The sequence below is a fragment of the Patagioenas fasciata genome, chromosome 1 (genome assembly GCF_037038585.1).
Source record: "Patagioenas fasciata isolate bPatFas1 chromosome 1, bPatFas1.hap1, whole genome shotgun sequence".
NCBI classification, from domain to species: Eukaryota; Metazoa; Chordata; class Aves; order Columbiformes; family Columbidae; genus Patagioenas; species Patagioenas fasciata.
Window position 1 is genome coordinate 85663043 of NC_092520.1, and position 24118 is coordinate 85687160.

Below are 24118 nucleotides of genomic sequence, written 5' to 3' on the forward strand. Positions count from 1 at the left end.
CAGCCTTCCCTTGGTGGGACAACTCGCCTGCCTCCTCTCCTTCATGCAGCTACCACTTTCATGAAACCTGTAGGAGTCTGATGCCCTGGGAGCATCTGCTTCTCTGTCAAAACAGACTGAAACTGGTCCATGAGTTAAAGCATTATCGAGACAGGACTAAGACAAACAGACAGGAGGATCTTTCACAAACTGGTGCAGAAAACTGTTCAACAGACCCGTGCAAATGGTGCTTCAATTAGATAGGAAAAGTCAACAGCCTGAACACACAGTGGAGAAGCTACTTGCTAGACAGCAAATCTGCAGGAAAGGAGCCTGCTGATTGCGAGCCAAGGGCAAACAGTGCTGTGCTGTCACACGCACACAGAAAATCAAACACCCTACTGAGATGTGTAAACGGGACATAACCCACAAGTCTGGGGGGGAAACCTCCGCAGAGAGCCCCACGTGCGGCTCTGAGCACTCACGCTGTGGGAGAGACAGCTGGGGTCAGGGCAGCAAAGGGAAAAGCTGCACAAGGTCCAGAAAACAGAACCCGCAGGGAAAAGCTGAGCAAACTGGAGCCAGCCAGTACAGAGGTGGCTAAATGGGGGGGAAAAAAAGAGCAGCAGTCTTAAAAATTTTGCAAAAAGTGCTTTTTTAATAAAAAAGGGACTGAAGCACCTCCCAGTTCCTTAGGATACAGGGCTGGGAGCTTTTCTAATTGTAAGTGGAGGACTCAAACAGATGATCTAAAGCAGCTGTGGTGCCTCCAGCCCTCCCTCTAGTCAAAGGAAGCAGTTCATAAACACCTGCCATGATTTTCATATGGGTGCTTTTGTCTGAGGACAGTGCTTTGAGTGTCTTTCTGACACCTGACCTTACAGTTCGCTGGGACCATGTTCCACTTTGTACTAATAGCGGTGGAGTATCACTTGACTTATAGGGTCTGGGTTGAAATCTGCTTTCCTCTAATGCGTCGGCCAGTCAGCCTTGAGCTAGCAGAGCTCCTCAGCCTGGAAAAGGTGAGCCTGAGCTGGATCCCAGAGCGTAGAGAAGCTGCCCTGCAAGCACAAACATGGCTTTTATTTTACATGGTGCAACCTGGAAGCATCTAATACCAGGTTCCAGCCGTGAAACTTCTTCATCCACAGACAGCCCAAGCATTAGGGATTGGATGCTGTCTTCTCCTAGAACAGTTACAGCAAAGGTAGGAACTGTGAAGTCTTTGTACACTCATCTCCAAGACGGCTTGGTGTCCACTTCTTCCTTCTGGGATCCAAGACTCCATGCAAGTGTCTTATTGAGTCAACAGGATTTTGTTTTGTGGATAGCTGTGGTACTACTATGGACTTTCTTCAGCCCCAGCCAGCTCTGCACTGTCCTCATGTTTCTGCAACAGGTTTTGTGATTAAGACCCATTTCCATTTGGAGAAAGTGCTCTTTGGGTATAGGCACTCTCAGAACAAAGGGACAGCGGTGTCTGAGAGCTTCCCCAGCTAAAGGTGGGCAAGGGCAAGTGCAATGCCTTAAATGGGACACCAATATGCTACTTCCAGATCTGCCACTGATTTTTAGCCTGCACACCACATAGATTTTGTCAAGTTACCTAAAATGAGTAGCAATTTTGTGTTACAGAGCAAAGGGCTGTTTTTTCCCTTATGCCTGTAGAGGACTGTCCTGGTCTCCACAGTGGGAGACACATACTGCAAGGACCTCAAATATACCACAATGAACAGCGTATGAAATGGGTGGGTACCTAACCTAAGAGACAGCCATGCCTGTTAGGAAAACCCTGTTTGCTTAGTAATTCAAAGCTACTTCGTTCCACTGGAAGTATACATGTAATTCCAAAGATTCATTGCAAGAGCTGCTACAAAACAATAAAAAGCCCCTCTGCAAGTGCTCCGTCTTCTGCAGCTGTCCAGTTCCACTCATTCAGATTACACCTGCCATTACAGGCCAGCTAAGTTTTCTTTTCCAAACCCTTGCAGTTCCATCATCTGGTTGTCTGTGACGTTGCCCTTTTTGCTTTTTCTGAATTTGAAGCACCAGCAGAAGACAGCAAGGGCCGAGAGAAGGATCAGAACCAGCGGTAAGTATAGGATGAAGTTCAGCAGTGGTGGGGATGAGCAGATCCTAGACAAAACAGTTGACTCTGGATGAAAAAAAGAAAGAAAAGAAAAAAAGTGAGGCTCCAAGCTACTTTGAGTTTCTCCTACTGTTTCTGTACATTATCTTCTTATCACTTTTCCCTCGGTCTTCAATAGCTACCAATTTTTAAGAATTCATACAGGCTGCCTGAGGAGAAGAGGGAGAAACACCAGACAATTTACTTCAATTTCTTGTTTTGGGAGGTCAGATAGGGCCCTGGCTCGTTCAGCTGAAACATCTCACCAGAAACAGCATGGCTCTCCAGCTAACCCATTCCAGACTGGGCCCAGTAAGAAAAAGCCACAGACTCTTCACGCCCTGGGTCCCTGCCTGACACCAGTGGCAGCAGGGTGAGGTAGATGTCTGTCAGGGGCTGCACCATTGAACAAGGAGGGGCAAGAGAAAAGCAAAGGACATCAGATCAAGTAGGTCCCTCTCTTCCCCAGACACATGCCCCTCCTTGCTTCTGCTTCTCTGCTATCCTGTTTCAGCCATGCTGAGCTGCAGGCAGCTGTGAGCCCCATCCCCAGCAGCTCCTGCAAATCAGTGCCCCAGCTGAAGTGGAGGCTGCCTGTACTGCTGGTGAACCCCCTTGGGTACTTCAAATAATCATATTTGATCAGTCCCATGCTAGCTGAAAAGCTCTCATTTGCAGCCTCTCCATTTTTGTCCTGGACTCCTTACAGCCACCCATTAATTGGACATAAACATCTTTTCACTTGACATGTAGCTTCAGCACCACAAGCTGACCTCAGATGCACCTGTCCTACCATGAAGGGTCATGCCAACACCTTTGAGTCTGTTATATCCACCTCAAAATATCCTTCCTCAATTCTCCTCTTTACCCAAGACACATATGCAGACGGTTTACACTTGCTCTGCAGAACCATGCTGAGTGTGTGGGTCTGCTGATAAGAAGCTGTCCATGGAGGACCCACACAGCCTGGTGGGCTAGGTGTGACCCTGGGCATGCACCAGCCTGGGGGCTACTCCTCGCTGTGTAACCAGCTTTTACCTCTCTACCTCAGAAGCTCTGTGCCCCATCCATATAGATTAAAGCAACATTTGCTCTCCCATAGGAAAACAGGTAGAAGTCTCCACTACATGAATGCCTCTGTGGTACCAGGGAGGTATCCTAAAGGGCAGCATCAGCGATTAGAGATAGAGTTACTCCTGGTTAGGGGTATACTTGCACATGACTGTGTCACTGCCCCTCAGAAAACTCCAAAACATTTCAACTCATGAGCCAGAAGGACATTTCAAGACACCTGCATCACTGAGGAAACACACATGCAAAAGAATACAGAAAAAAGAAAAAGAGAAAGATAAAACACCCAGCTAATCTTTCAGATTTTGTGAAAACCACTTGCAAAAACACTTACATAAAAATTGGAGGAGAATTTTCCAGCAGTTACTGAGCAATTTTAGCAATGGTTACCCTACCAGCAATGGGTAACAAGAGACAGAGGGAGCTGATGAAGGAGAAATCTGAGTGCTAGGGGGAGCCATGATGGACAACAGCAGGAACATAACAGCAGAGCGATGAAGCCCTGTCAGTCCCTCCCTCTGCAATTAAATCCAGATTAGCTCTGCTGTAGGCGCAGAAGCATGAATAGGTTCCGTGCCTGCCTGTGCCAGCAGCAGGCACACAGGAGGGCTTTGGGCTCTCCAGGGTCCCCTGAGCTCTTCCACCTCAGACAGCCGGTAATTGCTGCAGGAGTTATAGCCACATGTGGGCACCCAGGCTGGCTTTGGGCATGGCACCTCCAGGGCGGAAGGCACAAGCAAAGCTACAGGATCCTCTCAGCTGGTGCAACATGATTGATTTCACTGTTCATATTTTTTTATTCTGCATGGGTCATCTAAGCCTCCGATTTCCCCAAAGAGGCAACAAGAGAGTACTTTTTTCCCACCTGTTACCTCCCTAAAAACATTGTGTGTGCTGACCAAAACCGTAGCTTTTATTTATGTGAAATTCTGCATGTAGAATCCAGCTTAGACAGACCTGCATCCAGCATGCACTCCAACTCACCCCAAGAGGACAGAGGCTGTTTTTGGAGATCTCGCTGGAGATGGACTTGCAAGAAAAATCACATCAATAACTTTTCCCCAAAACAGTTAGCATTCTGGCCCCAATGGCACAGCTGAGAGCAGGGGTTTGTGCCCCTGGTACCACAGAAAGCCTAGAAGCTTCAAAGCACTGCAGACACAAGTACACTCAGTAGTACTCTTTGGACGACATACCTCACAGTTGAAGTGCTTGGTATCTCATCTGACCACCACCTCCAACAATTACAATGCCAAGCATCTAGGTTTCAGTCCTGGCAGATCAACAGGGATCTCATTGCCTTCCCCACCAGGTCCATAGCACAGAATCATAGAATAATAGTTCAGGTTGAAAGGGACCTTCAAAGGTCATCTAGTCCAACTCCCTGCCATGAGCAGCGACATCTTCAACTAGATCAGGTTGCTCAGAGCCCTGTCCAGCCTGCCCTGGAATGTCTCCAGGGATGGGGCATCAACCACCTCTCTGGGCAACCTGGGCCAGTGTTTTACCACACCCATTGTAAAAAATTTCTTCCTCACATCTAGCCTGAATCTCCCCTCCTTTAGTTTAAAACTATTATCCCTTGTCCTGTTGTAACAGGTCCTGCTAAAAAGTCTGCCCCATCTTTCTTATAGGCCCATTTTAAGTCCCTTGAAGGGTTCACTCCCTCCCCAGATTTCAAACACAACTCTGGCAATCTCCTCAGCACTGATTCTGTCTGCAATCCCTTAGCAAAGATTCCCAGTCTCACTGCAGCCTTGCCATTGCAACCAGCATAGCCAGCAGAGAGCTGCCATTATTTCCCCCACAACACCCCAGCACTGCTAAGGGGGCACCAGCGCAGGGCAAGCAGCCCCTTGCACCCAGCAGCATTACCTGGCGGGATGGTGGTGAGCTGGGTGTACCCTGAGCGTGCCCAGGCATGCAGAGCCCAGTCCTGTCCCTCACTCTGCTGCTGCCACTCCTGCACCTGGCACTGATACACGCCAGCATCGCCCTCCTCCACACTGTGCAGCGTCAGGCTGAAGTCTCCAGCAGTGGGGCGGCGGAGGTGCAGCCTCCTTGCCAGGACCTCCTGGAGGTACTTGATGGAGCCATCGTGGTGGAGGGTGAGCAGAGGCCTGATGTGGCCACTCTTGTCCTGCCGAAACCAGGTGGCCGAGAGGCGGGTGGCAGGCAGGCGGGCACCCTGCAGCAGGCAGCGCAGCATCACCTCCTCGCCCTCCCTCGTTGAGATGCTGCTGTTGGTTTTATCCAGCTGCAGTTCGTGCTCTGGGGTGGGATGCAAGCAGTAAGAGACGTTGCAGTGTTGCAATGCCATAGAAATGCTCCTGCCTGTGCCCACAAGCTGATGGAAATCTTGTGAAGCAAAGCATGGGGGACAGGGATGGCCTTTGGGAAGAGTCTCTGCAGGACACCCACAGACCCTTGCTCCTGTGACTCATTCTCCCTGGGGTGTTTTTTTTCTCCTTATCATCTCTGACTACTGTTCACAACCCTTTGCTGTAATATTTTCCACCCCCTCTAAATAAGCGATAAGGCATCCTTTGGATCAGAAGCTATTTAAGAAGCTGGAATTCTCTGATCCACTTTACTTAGGGGTGCAGCCTGTAAGCCAAGCAAGGCCAAGAAATGGAGGAACTGACTAAGGGAGACCCACTGTGCACCCCAGCCACATAGTGCCCAAAGTGACAGCAGCTGAGCCCTCAGTAAGGAGAACTGAGTGCCCTGCTCCAGGATGCTCAGGAGTACCAGGAAAGGGCTTCTTTATTCACAGCACCGTACAACTAACCAAGTGCACCATGCGTTGGAGGGAAAAGAAAATGCCATGAATCACTTTGTTAGAAAGCATTAGACATCATCTGCCCGTGGCAAAAATACCAGCTTGGCTGGTTTGGGAGGATGTGATAAATCCTCCTAAATCCCTGTTTCCTTTTGAGGGGCACTGACACCTCCAGCATCCCTAAATCGCAGATCCAAGGCAGGAGCTGCTGCTTCTCCTAAGCCCTGACAGCTTAGGAGAGGCCTGTCAGGGGCCCCATTGTAACTGATCCAACCTTCTCTAGCAGAACACATACAGGAGATAACCACCTGCTCACCTGGGAGCTTGAACTCCAGCGTGGTCCTTCCCGATGCTCCCTCTCCGAGTTTGTACCAGCTGTCCACGAGCCAGAGCCATTCCTCTACCACACAGTAGTACCTGCCTTGGTCCCCGGGGTTCGCAGAGAGTATCCGCAGCCAGAAAACATTGCTGGACACCCTCTGGCTCAGGAACCGGGACTTCTGTGCAGGAGAGCTGAACTCAGCTCCATATTCCAGTATGCTGCTGTAGTTGGCCCTTATGATTTGCAGAGGGTTTGCATCTGCTGGAGAAGGAGGTAGGACGTACCAGGTAATGGTGAACTGAGAATTATTCGGGGCAAACACAATATTGCACTCAATGGCTGTGTCAGCACCGCTGGCAATCTCCACAGAGCTCTCTTTTGTAGCTACCTGAAGCTTGCTTTCTAAAATAGAGGAAAAAAAAAGACTCATACCAGCTGCAGCTGCCAACACAGAGCTGTTGACAAGGAGAGGAATAAGGATGGACTGAGAGACCTGCCGAAAGAGAAGGGAGGAAGAGGGTGTTCAGGGGGGTCGGGAAAGGAGGGAAAGAGCAAATCCACACACCCTTATCTGAACTGTGGTGTGGAATTACTGGGTACTACTGGGCACGGGAGTAGTGGAAGAGGCATCTGGCGGACCACGGGGCAGGAATAGGGGGATGTAGGTAGGTGCTGTGCTGGAGCTTGGAGGCAAAGCCTCTGTCTGAAGCAAATGTGTCCGTCTGCCACTGCTTCTATCAGCAGGCTCACACGTAAGTGACAAAACGAGCCCATGGCTTTGGAGGCTGTTAACAGTGTCTTATCTCAGAGAGACTACAGAGCCTGCTGAGTTTCACTGGCATTCACCATCTCAGGTGAACCACATCTCAGAAACCACATAATACAGTCCTGGAACAGGACCCAGGAATATCACTCAGCCAACCTGCTGAAGTCCAGGAGGTTTTTTCAGGTACTCAGAGGTGAACTCTGCCAAAGGGAAAGAAAAAATACTCCCAGGTATTTCAGTTGGAGACTTTGCTCCTGTTTCAAAGGCCACAGGAGAGGAGGAGGCAGGACTAGGGGAGGTGGTGGACGTTGGGGACAGCCTTCCCTTGTCAGACACACAGATGTCCCTTCCCCAGCCGCAGCTGCCATCACACACTGCTCTGCCACATCTCCCAGTAAAAAATAACTGCAGAAAAGCTGCACCAAATGCCTCCCTCCAAGGGAGCTCCTCCTGGCAGTGCTGCTGTGGTCAGGGGCAGGCAGGTAAAATCCAGGATCTTTCCACAAAAACAGAGAGGCTGCCAGCACAGGAGACAGCAAACTGCCCAGGGGTACCTCTCGCTTGAATAAGGCCTGACCTGACACCTGACACTTCCCCAGAGCAGAAAATGCTCTGGAGAAGAAAAGCTACTAGAGCTCAGAAAGGAGCCACAGGAACCACTGCTGTGAGCACTCGATTTTGATGAGAAAAAATGCTGTTACACTCAGAAAAGATCACCTCGAGAGGAAGCAAAGCACTTGCTGCAAAGCCCCTTTCTTTCGGCTCCAAGTCTCCTCTTGTTCCCGTTAAAGATCAATTACTGAAAAGGGCAAAGCGGCTGCCTGCCTTTTCCTTAAGCACGGAAAGACGTGGTGCTGTTTTCCCTTTGAATTCCAATTTAATTAACCAAGCCGAGCCTCTTGCTGCTGGTCTTGCCGTGAACCCTGCCTGCTGATGTCATGCTTTCTGCCCAGCCCGAGAGCAGTGGAGCAGGCAGGAGGGCAAAGCCACTGCAAAAACCCATGCGGGAGCACCCCTGCTAGGGCTGGGCAGCATCTGCCTGCCCAGGGCACTAATTATGGAGCCCCACCAAAGGTCAGATGCTCAGCTACCTGAAAAGTTGGAAACTGAAAGGATCTGTCCTCCTTCCCCTCCTGTTACGACCTCTCATGCTTATCCCTCCTGTCTGAAGTTATAAGCCAGATTCATGGGGGCATTTAAACACCTAAAGTGCCAACAGACACCGAGTGGTAAATAAAGTGCAGAAGCAGAAGTCTAGAACTAGAGTATCTCTGCAGGTTCCCTCCATGAGATTTTCTACATGAAGGAACAGGCTGGTGATTTTCATGATTTGCAGCTTCATTTTCAGCAGCTTTGCCTCAACCCCTTTGCTGCTAGAGCCAGCTTCCTTCCCAGACTTACTCTCTGCCTTCCTAAATATCCTACACCAGCTCATACTGCCTTTCTTAGGAAGACCATACTAGAGCCAGCAGCCAGCTCCCACCACGCCTCCCCCACGCCTCCTCCAGTTCTCACCATCTTTACGGCATTGCAGTATCCAGTAATGGCTACAATGCATTTGGGGCCAAATAACTTGCTCCTCTGCTGCTACCATCTCCTCTTAGACGATCTACAATTACACCTGCTCATCTTAATGCCATTTACGCTACTAATGTAGCCACTGTGTGTTGTCACCCCCAGCCTCAGTACCACCCTGCAGACCCCATGCCCTGGCTGTCTGTCACTCACGTAGTAACACAGAGCACCCCAGCACCCAGTTCTGCAGGGGCGAGGAAAGGGCAGCAGTAGAGCAGGAGGGAGAGCACCATGGAAACGGGCTTGAACAGGGAAAGAAATGTTATCAGCTTACACTACAGCAAACCCAACTGTTAAAAAACATGAAAAACGCATAATTTCAGTTCACTGGCTTGTGATGGCAAAAACCCAAGGATTAGGGGAAGGAGCAGTTTACGTATGAAAAAAGAACAAGAACTCTCCACTGCTGGCAAAACAGACACAAGGGAAAATAAAACCATATTCTCACACCTCCCTCACATGCTCAGAGTTTTTGGTCAGGACAACCCCTCCAGTTCCCCCAGCAGCCCCAGCCGAGAGCAGGGCAAGCTGACACTGTGCCGCTGCCAGGGCTGGTGGGGAGCAAGCACAGGATGGGCTGGCCGGGGCTGCAGTGCCTTTGCAACATCTCTCTTCCATAAGAGGACAAGGCTCCCTGCACAGCGCTGGCAGGCGCGGTAGTGGCACAGACCCTGCTTGCAGAGGTAGCCATAAAAGGGAACCCCAGGCAGAGACTCCATCTGAGCAGTCCAGCCATGCCCAGGAGGAGATACCTCCACCCAGAGCCCCTTGAATCTTGGTGGATCTGTGCTGGCTCCCAGCCCAGCATAGAGCCCAGAACTTTTCTCACCTCAAATACACCAGGGGAAGCTCAGGGGGACACACATATCCCAGCACCAGCTTCAGGGCCCAGTCTCTGTCTACCACCTTCCAGTCCCACACAAGCTCACACCATGGGAGGCACCTTGCACCACCAGCATTCAACTGGGTTCCTCCTGGGTGACTATTTCTTCCCAGAAACAAGGCTTAAAATCCTAGTGGTAAGGCTGATCCCTATATGCTTGGCATAATTTGCAAACAAATAGATATCGCTACTCCTCAGCAGCAAATTTGCCTCCAACAGTGTTGTCAGGAGCCGTGGGTGCTGAGGAAGAAACAGGACAGGCAGGACCATGTCATGTGGCCCCACGAAGTCCTTTCGGTTCTTAGAAGGGGCCTATAAGAAAGATGGGGGGAGACATTTTAGCAGGGCCTGTTATGACAGGACAAGGGCCAATGAATTTAAACTAAAGGAGGAGAGATTCTGGCTAGAGACGTGGAAGAAGTTTTTTACAATGAGGGTGATGAAACAAACACTGGCACAGGTTGCCCAGAGAGTGGTAGATGCCCCATCCTTGGAGACATTCAAGGCCAGGCTGGACGGGGCTCTGAGCAACCTGATCTAGTTGCAGATGTCCCTGCTCATGGCAGGGGCGTTCGACTAATGAGCTTTGAAGGTCCCTTCCAACACAAACTGTTCTATGATTCTATGATGTGACCCTGCTGGGGACACCCCAGCTGTCAGTTCTCCTGGTTGCCCCAGTCACGTTTGATGGATTTAAAGTTGCAGAAGGAGAAACTTCTGCTGAAGAAGCACCTGTGGCGCTGCTTACCTGGCAGTACCACCTTTATGCCCACAGCATTGGATTTGGTGGTAGCTGCTGGTTGCCCCAACGGCTGGCTGTTCCTCCTCCAGACCTCCACCTCGCACAGGTACGTCCCCTCGTCAGCAGCTGCAGCACTGAGGATGCGCAGCCTGAAGGAAAAGGCAGCCTTTGTCAGCTGGGCTTTCTCCTGGAAGTGTGGCTGTGCTGCTTTCCAGGCTACTGTGCCGCTGGGAAAGACCTGGACTAGTTCCTGGTAGTGACCAGTGGGTGGGTTGGGCTGGAAGAGCCATCTCACAGACACTGGTACCTCCTCGAAGGTGTAGTTGGCACCCGCTTGGCAGACAAGTTCAACACTCTGCCCATATCTGACACTGGCAATTCGGCTTTTCAGCGTGGCATGCAGACTGAGACCTGCTTGGGAGGAGACAGCCCTTGGCACCGGGACAGAAACCCTGCCCTGTGTCACCTTGCCACCACCCTTCCCATGCAGCACTGTCCCTGCTGCCCCACCACCGCAGCCCCATGGCAGCCACAATCCAGCTGCTCCTCTGCCAGTGTTGCTCTCCCCCAAATTGCACCATGTTTTCTCTTCCAGCCCCAAATGGTCTCTGGGCCTCTCCTACTTCACTCCCCACCCTCCCCCCCCACCAAGGAAACCCTGAGTACCCGCTTCTCTTCCAGGCTCCCTAGTCCCACCTCGTAGCAGGGCACCAGGGATGCTCTGCTGATGCTGCTGCCCCGTTTGCTGCTTCTTTCCACCCTCCACAAATGCCTGACAACTCCTGTGGCCCCACTGGTGCTCTCAGGCATTCAGCCCAGCAATAAGAAAGTAAAAACACTCTAAATCACAGCTAGAAGCTGTCTCGCCATAAAGGCACCCATTCCAGCAATCAAAAGCAGAAACGGCGTGGGCATTGCACACTGGGGAGGTGAGCAGCTCTGTACTCAGACAGAAGGGCAGGAGAACTGATCAGATGCCAGCACCAGGGGTGTATCTCTGACAACAGCCATCACACAACTCAGCAAGTGCCTTCGTTGAGCTTAATTACTGTAAGTAATTGTGCTGCTAGAACAGATATTTTGTATTTCAAGTTAAGGAGACAGTCAGAAAGGCCTGCTGAGCCAGCCACTGCCTTTCAGGTCTCCAGGCATTTTAGCTGTTGTGTCCCACTTTTCTTTCCCAAAATGTCTCATGGAATACTCAAACACCCTGCTAGAAATGGGGAAACTGAAGCACTCCAGGGCCAAGAGATCAGCTCCAGGTTCCCCTGCAGCAGCAGCGTTGCTCAGGGCACAGCAGACCTCTGTCCCACCCACATACATCCACCCGATTTTCCAGCCTTGTCTCCAGCGTGTCCAGCTTGAAAGCCCAGAAATAGGAGTGGCTCAACTCACCCATAGAGATGACTGTCACTGTTGTCTCCCCCTCCTCTGTCCAGCTCTGACCTCGGGACCACTCCGTTGCTTTGCACCCGTACCGCCCACCGTCCCCCTCGTCCAACGTGTTGGGGATCACCAGGGTGAACGTGCTGGAGCTCGCTTTCTCCAGTCGGAGGCTCCCCCGAGTCCTGCTGTCCTGGTAGGCACTGCCCAGGCTCAGAGTGCCGTCCTGCTCCATGGTGGCCACCAGCACCCGGGGACCTGGGTGCTGCGGTGGCAGGTGCCACCACCGCACAGACACAGGGCTGGTCGCTCCTTGCACCTCACAAAGGAGGATCAGGGCATCTCCTGCCATGACCTGCGGCGTGCTGGTGGACACAGACAGGTGCATGCGTCTCTCTGCAAACAACAGTTACTGCATGGGAGGGGACCTTGTCGTGCTTCTCAGAGAAAGCCAGAGATAATGTGGCATTACATTGAGACACTAGATAAATCTTGATATTGGAAAAGAAAAGGAAGTATCTGAAATTTTCAACTAGCCTTTTCTTATAACTTTGAAGAGAGATTTATGCGTCTATTTTTTTACTGTCTTTCCTGGGACATGGATACATAAAGAAATACTTAAGAAATGGAGTCCCAACAGGCAGTTCCAGCTACATCAGAATAGTCATCATCTAGCTGTGACAAGGAAACAAAGACTCTCTGACACGTCTGTCTTACAGTGGCCTCTCACAAGTCATCCCTCTAAAATAGGGAGACAACCCTGATGGAAATAGCAATTATTCCCTGCAGTCCAGAAGCACCTGTTCTGCTGGGTCATCCTATGGTCCTCGGGAGAAGCAAGAAGAATTGCTCACAACTTCCTGTACCAAAGACACAGGAGGACCCAACCTCCCCAGAACTCTACCTACTTGCCCCAAAACATATAGCAAAGAGACTGAGCTAAAGTTTTACGCTTTGTTGACAGCTGCTGCATCTCTCATGTTAATGTTTGCCAGAGTAAGCACTGTTCCCATTATTATCTACCAAAATCTATGGCACATTCGCACTCTTGCTGCAAACAGCAGGTGTCTTGCCCCTGCCAAGGTGATCCCAGTCAGGGATCGCTACAGGCTTTACCCAGAAGAGCAGCCATTAGGATTTACTAACCTATGGGCTTCACGTTGACTTGGATGCCTGAAGACAGATTGGTTTGGGTGCTGTGAAAGTCTCCAGTAGTCTTCACCTCCGAAACAGAGCAGCGGTATGTACCATTGTCCTTCAGCCCCACCTCATAGACAGTGAGGACATAAACCGTGTTGCTTTGCTTGAATGCTTGGAGCTGACCCAGCTGGGCTCTCTCTTCATATTCTTTCTCCCAAATCAATACCCCATAGGGGTCAACCCTGGCCACTTCCACACCATTGAGGAGCCAAAGCACTTTGAAGTGCCTGCTGCTGCTCTTCTGGGCTCCCACCATGCAATGTAGCTGCAAGGTATCACCTTCAGAAAGGGAGGTTTTGGCAGCAGTGATGTCCACGGAGAGGCCTTTGTCTGTGGGCAATGAAAAGCAAAGAAGGTCATGGGTGGCCCATGCTTCCCTCCTGCCTGACAGCACTGATGGCTGTGCAGAGGGAAACAGGAGAGAATTGTCTGTTGAAACATTTTCTTCCATTACAAGTGGTGGTTTTAACTCTGCTGTCTGTGATGAGAGAAGGTGTGTGGAGGGCTGGCATTCACGTTGCTTGCCTGAATCGGATGCTGCTGGTCCTGCATGCTACATTTCTCACTAGCTGCTACAGGATGTGGACAAGAGACACTCTTCAAGTTGGAGAGGTTTTGGGCTAATTCCTACAGAAAACAGAGATCTCAAGACTTGTCACAGCACAGGGAGGTCAGAGGGAACTAGAGGAAGTGGAGGTCATTTCCTAGTCCCTGTCCTGCCTCCTATACAGGCAGCAGGTGCTGAGCAAAGATGGCAGTGACAGGGGGAGCCCAAAGTCATCTTACCCCTGGTAGACTCTCTTGGGCTGTCAGCCACACCTGAGGTAAGGACCCTGACTCTGGGTCCCATTATATGATTCATCTTCTTTGTGGTGCATTCAATGCCTCTGCCACTAATGCCCTCTGGTTCCCGGCATCAGCCTGGCTGGAGTGTGGCTGCAGGCAGAGACCCATAGGGTGCCCTGAAACCCTGCACCATGACCCCACACAACAGTGTTATGGCCAAAAAACAAGAGGTAAGGCTGAGCCCCAAGTCCCTGGGCAGGCAGCCTGGCTCACAGCACTCCATCTCCTTGGATCACTGTGGTGCCCAGAGTCTCTAACAAGGGGAAGGCTACGTGCTGTAGTTTGGAGGTAAAACAGAGCAGCTCCCAGACTGCCACTGGAAGGTCTCGAATAATTTATTGAAAGCAGAGTGCCCTGTGAATTTAAACACTGGTTTATAAACAGTTTGTGAACATGAATCCCAGCTACTGCAGATATATTTGGCATTCACAAATATTTGCTGGAGAGTTTATAGAAACCACTGTAGCAATGGGCCACGGTCAGAGTGGTTGCTGGCTCCTGGTGTGACAGGATGCTCGGCCCTGGCTCTCCCATGGGATGCTGGAGGGACACCCCAGCCCCACAGATGTGATGGAGGGCTTGTATGCCCATGGCTTCCTCCTGGCAACACCAGCAGCTCTAATAGAACCACCATATTGTCTTCTTACCACTGTCACATCCCTTCTACCCTTAAGAGCTACCACAGGGTAAATATTAAACTCTGACAAGGTTTCTCTGTCTCTAAACAATCCTGTGGCACTGGTACCCAAAGTCACACGCTACCAGTCATGATGAACCCTCTTAAACAACCAGATGAAGGAAGATGCACCGACTGCCTTTGCTCGCCAAGCAGCAGCAATGGAAAGCCACTGCTGCAAATAGTACGTGACAAGTGGAACAAAGCTTTGCCTGTCAGCCAGGCTTCAGGAACCAGGCTCTGACAGTAGGAAACCACACTTCCTTCTCCCCCCCCAGATACCTTGCTCCCCCCAAACCGCATGTGGGGTGCTTGGTCCTTACCCATCCGTTTCTTTGGTTTCCTGCTCTGACTCACCCCCGTCCCATGAGACAGCAGTTCCTTCACCACCCCAGCTCTGCAGCCTCCTCCATCTGCCCCAAGGCATGGGGACAGGGTACCCCACCTCCCCAGACAGGTTTGGAGTGAGAGGCTTGCTCCGGCTTTACTGCATACTGCTGAGTATGTTAAAGGGCAGCAACTGGACACAGTCTTCTCTTGGCTGCTTTGAGGTAAAACCGGTGTAAAGAGATTGTTTTTGCTTCCTCTAGACACAGCTACCCACATGCAGCTGGGGGAAGAGTAGGGCGAGGGACCACAACCAGCAAAGGGCTTGTGGCAGGAGGGATGGCAGGCAGGGTGCTCAGAGGAGCAGCAGCAAACACACAGCATTGTAACCATCGCAGGGGAGTGCAGGGAGAGAAGTTTTCCCACTGGCCCTGGGCGAGGGGATGCAGAGCTTGCAGACAGCAGGAGTCATGGGAAGCTGAGTAGAGGAAACAGGAGGTACCTGGCAGAGATAGGGTGTTGTGAGGGAGAATGGGCAGCACTGGCAAGGGGCTAGTTTTCAAACTTTCCTATTTTAATCTGTCTCATACATAATAGCAGGTCTAAGTCACCTCTTTCTAAATACCCAGTATTACGTTTTCCTGGAGCATAAGCCAGCAGCTTGGTGCATCCACTTCAAAGCCCAGTCTGACCCACAGCCCCATGACCACAATAGAAGAACAACTAGGAGGAGACACAGGGATGGTCTAATAAACAGCAACACCAGTTGCTCTGGAAATCAGCAGACTGGCAACAGCACAAACAGACAAGCCACCACCAGCAGACACTAGAGCCATGTAGCACACGCAGCACATCACCGTGTCCCTTGTTGCCTGTGGCCAAGGCACCAGGATGAGCAGCTGACTGTTGTGTATTTCAGTTTTTGAAGCCACAAGAGCCCTGAGGCACTCTAAAATGTGGTTTTCCGCACACTGGAGCTTAACACTACCAAGGACCCAGGCTGCTATGGGCACACACTGCTCTCCCTGCTAACACCTCACGTGTGCCCAAAAGTTGGCACAATTGCTGTCGGCATTGGAGTGTCAGCTGCATGAAAATTCAAAGTGAGAAGCACCAACAGCTCCTGAACTAGAGGCTGCCATGGCCCCAAGCACAGTCCACCCCACTCAGTGCCCAGTGGAGACACACCAGTGTGTCCCTGGGCTGCAGAAGAGGGAAGCAAAGGCCACTGAAGGCTGCTGTTATGAAGCCCTGAATGCACAAAGGAGTTGAAGCCAACATGGGAGTGTGCAAGGGCCTTACCCTGGCTTGTGACCACCAGCGATGTCATCTTTGTTTGCTTGCGGGAGATGTCCTTCCACATCTCATCAGGATCCTCAATCCACTCGGCTGCCTCGCAGTACAGCTGCCCCTGGTCAGACAGCTTCACCCCCCCAATGGTGAGCTTGTACGTGGTATTCCCAACCTTGCTGAGACGCACATCCCCTGCCAGAAACCTCTGTGTGTAAGAGGGCCCTGGCCTCAAGATGAAGTCCTTAGAGAGGGTGAGGACCTCCTCAGCCTGAGTTTCTTCTGCTCCCTGAAGACGGTACCAGCCAACGGAGAGATGAGTGTGCTGGGTGGTGGACTTAGACACCTCACAGGTGAGCTCCACTGCTTCCCCTTCATCACGGGTGAGGACCTGGGTGGCCATGGAAGCTGAGAGGGTGTCTGTGATCACTGAGCATGGGGGAGAAACACAGAGAGCAGCATGTCACAGGAAAAACAATTTCTTGGTCTCAGTGGGCAACCTACTTGTCACTATAAAACTGAAGCCAGGCCTTGAGGGACCTGACAGTGTAGGAGAAATATCTTTTGTAGCTGATTGACAAGGCTTCAGACTACACAAAGGTGTGAAGTGGTTAAAACCTCAACAGGGAAGAAGGCACAGTGAGTCTCTCTGCAATACCCTCTTCAGACTAACTATGGGCAGGATTAATTTGGCTGTCCTGAGATGATTACTGAGCAGCTTGGCACACTACCACAATAAAGGAGGAAACAGGGGTGAATACCAGATGGAACCACTATACCACTGTCTAGACTTGGTGGGCTCTTTGCCTCTCCACTCTAGTGCATTCCCTCTCCCAGTGCCCTCCAGGAACTGCTCCTTCTTTCTGTGGGTATCCCACTTGGATTAAGTCCCATATCCTGACCTGGGAGGACACCAACAACTAATGCACAGAGACTGGAAACTCCTGTCCTCCTAAGCATTTGTCTGTGAAATGCTGTGACTGTGACAGGAACTGAAGTTAAAGTCAGGCCATGGGACAGCAGAGGCTTCCTCTCCCTTTCCTTACCCTGACTGGGAGACCACAGCCAAAGCAAGTTGTTGAGGGACATCTGGGCATCCCAACCTTGGCCACCTAGGGGTACGACAGCAGTCTCACACTGGGGAGAGGAAAAGGAAAATTGCCTGCCCCCTGCCTGGCAGGGAGTGGGGCACTCTTTGAGGACTCACCTGAGAGGTTCATCTTGGCGCTGTAACTCCCAAAGTACCTCTCGTCGGTGTTGGGCGTGTGGCACTCGTACTCCCCGGCGTCCCGGTCCTGCAGCTCAGTGATGTGCAGCAGGACAGCGTCCCCCTGCACCCGCTCCACGTAGATCCCCCGGCTGCGCACACGTTGGGTGTAGATGGCGTAGGGGAAGGAGGGGTCGATGGTGCTGACGATCTGCACCTCCCGCTCAGGGGCCGAGGGCAGGTAGATGGACCACTGGAAGTTCTGCTCCGCCGGGCCCTGGTAGCCGCTCACCTTGCACCACAGTGTGATGTGGGACCCCTTCACACGGTAGAGAGGTCCCTTCTGAACAGTCACCACCCGTTGGCCAGTGCTCAAACCTGCCAGCAAACAGTCAGCACAGGTGGTATTTGCAGGGGTACATGCTACCTGGAGGCTGCACACCCAAACCGGCAGTGGGTCTGGATGTGCACAGGACCACAATGTAGTACTGAAAAGATTTGCTGTGCAGTCTAATTCTTTAAAGCACCAAGTCCAAGGCACCTCACAGCCCTTGCAATTTTAAGAACAAGCCAGTCCTCTAACAATAGACCTCTGAACTTTTTTGTCTCCTAGCACACTGGGTCACACAACAGATACCAGAGCCTCATGGCCCGAGGGCTGTCAAGCCTGTTCATGGCTGGAGACATCTCTCAGCCAGTTGTTCAGAGGGAGTAGAACCCAGGCTGAGATCACTGGAGGGAGCTTGTGGTGTGTTAAAATTAAGAGGACCAAGCACTCAAGCTCTGCACAAGCTGGAGGAGAAAGGGACCATGCTCAAGAGCTGACCACTGCCAGATAAGAAGTAATGCAGAAGCCAAGGGACATGAGACAGCAGAGGGAGACAGCAGGATAGGTGCTGGAGAGATGTTCCATGGAGAGAAACTGGGGAGGGTGTGGGAGAGGCTGCCAACAAGAGCTCCTCCGAAAACAAGGGGCACTGGGAGGTGTCCATTTCTGCCTGCAGAAGGTTTTGGGATGTAATGGCCACCCATACACCTTTCCCTCCCCCAGAGATCCCACTGGTGACACTCAGTCTATTCTGGTGTCCAGCACATATATGAAGCAAAACACCCACAGGACATGGGCATCAAGTGAAAAAACAACCATGGAGACTAGGCCAGGGTAGAGAGCACAGCCTAAGAGGCCCTCAGAAAACCCCTCCCAAGGGAAGGGGAGGGTGAGGTAACCCCCTCTGCACCTCCAACAGCCACCCAACAGTGCTATGCATATCAGCACTGCTGGCCACAGCAGGGCTGTCCCAGCCCCACAGCCCCAGCAAGGTGCCCTGCTGAGCCATCCACCCACAAACATCCCGTCTGCCCCAAGGGGTTGCTTCACTTCCCCCTCATCTGCCCCAGGAAAGCCCCTGTCATGGTACAGGGCACTCACCAGGGAGGAGAAGGAGAAGGAGGAAGGCAGCTGCCAGGCACCGCACCAGCCCCATGGGAAAGGTCTCCACGTGGGTCCTCTCCCCAGGGGGTGGTGGAAGGCTCTTGTGGGTGATGGTGACAGTCACCCTGCTATTTTGAAAGTGGCTGAGAGGAAGCTGCCTAGCAATGGTTGTTTCCTCTGCTTAGAAACGGTGGGGAGGGGTTGGGGAACGGGATGCAACAGCAAAGTAACACCCCTCTGGGAGGCGACAGCCAGCACCCCAGTCCCACATCGCCTGGGCAAGGGTGATTCCCAAGGTCCCTCCTGCTGCTGTGTGCTTGCCAGGTGCCTGGCACTACCAGCTGCAGTTTTGCTGTCCCACAGCAGCTCACAGGGTAACCCTCTGCCTGGAGACTCCTGCTTTGTTGTGTGGAGTAGCTTGCTCGCTGCTAACAGAGGGCGCAAGGGGCCAGACCTTGAGGAGTGATGGGAGCAGATTTCTAGGGCTGAAGCTCCCCTCAACTATTTATTTTCTGTAGCTGCAGACAGCAGCATGATGCCTCAGGTACAGGCTGGGTTGGCACAGGGCTCCCCAAGCATCGCTGAACAAGCTCTGCCTCGGGGTGCAGTAGGGCACCCCAAGTGAGGCATCTCTCCCACAGCACTCCCACCAGCCACACAGACAGGAGACCCTCCATCATAACAGCCAGCCCAGGTAGCTCATCGGCTCTTGGAGGATCAACACACAGCCAGAAATGGGCCAGGGACACTCTCCTGTGAACACATCCCATGGGCAAGCACATGGTTGCGGGGCATCCTGGACCAGCACGGCTCATGGGGCAGTGAGACTGCAGGCAGCTGCACCAGGAGGGCCCAGGCCAGGAGGCTGCTGCCCACAGCCCCAGAGCTGAGCATGGTGGTGGCATCACAGCGTCAGCACTGCGTGGCCTCGGGCACACTGCTGCTCCTCCAGCAAGTGCCAGGGACAGGTGGGAGGCTGACGGGGACACATGTTGGGGAGGGGAAACCCAGCCTCTGGGGCATGAAGCCAAACACCAGCAAGGGGCTCAAACCAAAGACAATCTCTGAAAGGATTTTTTTAGGGTTTTTTTGAGGGAAGAGGGTATTTGCTCTTTTGTTCTGATTGTTTGTTTGTGGTTTTTTTTTTGTTGTCAATTTTGTTTGTTTGTTTCGGTTTGTTGTTTTTTTTTTTTCTTTCCCCAGGAAGGATGGTGGCACAAAGCACTTACCCCTAAGCCACGCTGCTCCCGCTGTGCTGCCAGGGCATTGACTGAACAGCTAAATTAGCTCAGGGATTCACAAGCAAAAAGCAACCGTAAAACAAGTCCTTTTGCTTGATCCCAAAGGACTCCTAGAGGGAATGAGATTCATGTAATGAATGAAAACAAACATGAGGTCCCCTCCTTTCCCCATTTAATAAACTGATTCATATGACAGCCTGCAGGGCCAGGAGATGGAGGCAGAGGTTCCTCGCTGCAAGGCTCGTGCCTCCATTAACTGGCTCCCCGTCATCCTACATGCACAACTTGTGTGGCATCACACAGCTCCAGAAAGCCAAATGCAGGATGGGGGACAGGCTATTACAGCAGGCAGAGAGGTCACTGCAGGATCCCACCTGTCCTCTTCCACCCATCCTTGTTGCAATGGAATAGAGCAGAGGAGCAGCACCCATTTTACAGGTAGGAGGAGGGTGCAAGGCAGGGCTGAAACCCTCAAACTGCCTCCACAGAGGAGGTGAGCAGATAAGACAGAGGCTGGCAAGTGGTGGGGTAGCCCAGCACACCTGCTGGGAGGAAGGACCCATGTCCCATGGCAGAAGGATACAATCACGCACATAGCCATAACTGCATGGTAGGCTTCTGTTCCCTGCTGCAGGATGAAACCTTCCCATCTCAAAGAAAAAGGATGAAGCAGTTTGCTTTCCAAGAGCAACCTGCTGCCAGCAGTGCCCGTGGGATGATACTGCTGAAAGTGAGCCAACCCACTTACCAGTTTGGAGGAGGGAAAAGCATCTCAGTTACAGTGACAGAGTAAATGGAAAGGAAACTTGGAGTTCAACCTCAGTGAGTTTCCAACAGTTAGTATGCAGATAAACACACACACCGGGACAATTTAACTCCAAGCTTGCAACTCTAATGATGCACGAGTTGCTTTTTACATTTGCAATAGAGAAACTGGGGAGAATAGGATTGCCTGGTACAGCCCTATCACCAGCAATGATGCTCCTCTGTGGACAAAACCAACAGCTCCCTCTTCCTGGGACTGTGCAGTCAAAAACGTACCCTCTTCCTCCCTGGGAAATTAGTGCAACCAGACATATGGCAGGGCTATTAACCACGCAAACCAGGGTAAAGAAAGAAGATCAGAGAATCCTTTACAAAGACAATGCTGTTAGAAACCACATCAGAGAAGCCAAATCCACGGGGAGAAAGATCCTTTTACCCTATTTTACTGGGAATGGTACCAGATTGGAAGTGAGAGGGAAATATCTTTCTTGGATAGCACAGGGGGTCCCTGACTTTACTTACAAGGAGCAGAGGATTTGCCTCCTCCGAGCCAGGCAGTGCATGTGCCTATGCACCTCACCTGGTGAGCTAAAGTGCTGCACCAGGGCCATGAGGATTGAACACTATTGACCCTTAGCCCCTGGCAGGTCTTTAGCAGTAGGTCCACCTCTCAGCACATCCCAGCAGGGTACCACCGTCCCACTCCAGAGCACAAGGCTGGAGGTCAGGTTGCCCACAGGACTGGCTTTGGCTTTCACACAGTTGATGGCCATCTTTAGTTGCATACCTCCATACCTATTCTCCTTCCTCTTGCCTCCCTGGATCCCTTTGCAGGCACACTTTTTCAATGCTGCTCAGCCACCTTGGGCCAAAGCTTTCCAGAAAAACACCATCAAAAATGCAGTATGGAAAGTTCTACCAAGCCCGGTACAGCTAGGATGAAGTTAGACTCTACCTAAAAGAGCACAGCAGCAACACCCATGGTGACTTGGAGACCTCCCAGACAGAAGAGTGCTGACCAGACACTTGCCTTAGACACTGCAAGGAGCCTGGGGAGGGATAAGGAAGGATTACTCCCATAGGAGGGTAGAAATGCTATGGAGGAAGCTGTTGAGGATGAAGGAGGAGACCCCATGGTCAGTGTTGGTTTTTAGGGGGAACAGATTGCTGAGACCCAAAAGCAATTATGCAAGTATAGAAGAAAGGTTGCAGACCAGATTCCCTGTCTGGCTATACAGCCCCCATGAGTTCCTTCACCCCATTTGGGTGCCTGGGGTTAGTGGAGCTGTGGTTTTGTCTGCCTGCAGCCATCACATTCATTTCTGGCTTTCATGCATCACAGCAGAGGGCACAGCCTATCCCACCTTCTGAAAAGTTAGCAATGTACCTCACCTTCCAAAGCAAACCAGACCTCAAACCATGACTTAGACAAATCCAGCTCTGCACAGGATGGGTTTTCAACCACTGCCAAGGTTGCTTGCTCTGGGAGAAAAAAAAATCCTTTGTAAAAGGAGGGTTCCCCCATGAGCTTTTGGCATTGCTATGCAAGATCCCAGATGAAAGCAAACTGCTCTGGGAGGAGCACAAGCTCATGGGACTCTGCTCAACCCCTTGACTCCACCATCCCATCACTCCACATCTACACCAGCCCTCAGCAGTGACCTGCTCTCTGCATCTCTGCTCACATAGACAAGCACCCTGGGGCTCCCCAAGCACTGAAGCACAGGTGGCAAAGGAGCTAGAGACTAATTTGAGGCAGCAAGGTCCCAGCAGAGATGCTAAAGGGAGCAAAGACAACACAGGGACTCCCTCATCCTTCGGCTTGCACAACCTGCCCTGGAGCAGTGTGAATGGAAGCCCTGCTCCCCAAAGGTTTTTTGAAGGTGAAAGACACACAGTGCCTGCTTGGCTGTAAAGGTGCTGCAAAAGGCAGCCACAAAAAGCTCCTATATTTCAGCCTGCTCTTGTGACCAAACAGGGAGGCAGAATACAGCCCAGGGGCACAATCTATAGGCAAGCTCTCCAAAAATAAATGCCTCCTCTGCCTTTGCTTCATAGATCTCAGGAGGCACATCCCCCTGCCCAAAAATGCCATTGTCACATACCCACAGTAACCAGGGAGAGGCAGAAGGACAGGGAGGGATGGAGGTTGCAGCCCCAAAAGCGAGAAGCTGGCGCCAGGCAGGGTAGAGGGATGCAGGGAATAGCGCAGCATTAGCCGGGATAATCTGGCAGTCTTGGGGGACGCGCCAGAAGCCTACAGATAATCAGGGGAGCTGGCGCAACAGACTTTGAAGTCTGCCGTCAGGTTTTCTCAGCCCGGCTCAGACATCAAAGGCAGCTGGTTACTTCCCCCAATTACAGAGCAGGAGCAGGCTGGCTGCCTGGCTTCCCCAAGGCCGGCCGGCTCAGCCACGATCCCTCGGGCACACACTCGTGGGCAGAAACCTCCTGACAGAGCACAAATGCCCAAATCCTCCAGCTCCTGCTGCAGCCAGGCTTGCTTTGCTGGGAGTTTGCCTCACAGCCACGTGGGCTTTCACCTTGGGCTGCTGGAGCAGAGCAAGATCTCAGTGGATAAACATGTCCCCACCTACATGCTGCTGAACCAAACCACCCACCAGTTCCAGGGAAACCAGACAGCCACAAAACCAGGGGGAAGCCTAGCAAAGGTGAAGAAAATAGCGACCTTTTCTCATGGTGGTGAGAAGGACTGCTTCTGTTACTCAGATCCTGTGTGGCCTGGGCTCTCGTGGAACATGGTTCCAATGTACAGCAAGGACAGAGTCTTCATGAGCAAAACCTGTGGCAAGGACAGGATCTTCATGAACAAAACCCACAGCTGCAGAAAAAGGCTGTTGTGATTGTTTTGCACCGAAAGGAACTGTCATCATTGACACAGGAACTGAAACATATCATTAATAATAATAATTTTTTTTTAAAAAAAGAATTGAAATCTAAGAGCAGAATGGGCTGGGAAGCAGAGAAACACCTGTCCTGTGCAACTGCAGCTTTCTAGGACCATGGTTCTCTCAGTAGTGAGCAACCAGGTCTGGCCTAGGAAGAGAATGCCCACAGCTCTTTTTTTGGTGAACTGGTGCTTTCTGGCATTTGCACCAACATTTTACTGCAAAAAGTCAAACGAGAACAAAATTGGCCATGGCACTACCGAGACATCAAAGTCCTTTAGGAAAGTGGGATGGGTTATTCCTGCTTCCCTGCCACATAAGCCAGCAAACACAGTTGTTCCAAATCTGCTCAGCCTCAACCACGTCTGATTTCTTATCCTACTAAAAAGTGCTCTTTCGTCTGCCCCTCTTCTCCTCCCCCCCTGTACTTTTTCTAAATCTTCTACCCATAAAAACGGCTGAAAAGCCGCACTCCTCTATAGCCATAGCTCCACCTGTCTCTGTGGTTTTGGCCAACAGTGCATTTCTGACATAAATCTATTGAACATCTCACCTTTGCAGGCAGCAGAAAGCTCAGGGGGATGACATGTTGCT

General features: G+C 51.6%; 1 protein-coding gene across 1 annotated transcript; it reads right to left on the bottom strand.

The window, feature by feature from the left end:
• Positions 1 to 549: 549 nt before the first annotated feature.
• LOC136109219 (immunoglobulin superfamily member 2) lies at positions 550 to 18730 on the bottom strand. Its single transcript, XM_065851711.2, has 9 exons — positions 18607 to 18730; positions 17178 to 17555; positions 15983 to 16399; positions 12778 to 13161; positions 11644 to 12027; positions 10255 to 10659; positions 6277 to 6684; positions 5054 to 5449; positions 550 to 2134 (listed from the first exon to the last, which is right to left on the bottom strand). Exons 1-9 carry the CDS (start codon positions 18659 to 18661, stop codon positions 1932 to 1934), a joined length of 3030 nt encoding a protein of 1009 aa, XP_065707783.1. The 5' UTR covers positions 18662 to 18730; the 3' UTR covers positions 550 to 1931.
• Positions 18731 to 24118: the final 5388 nt, after the last annotated feature.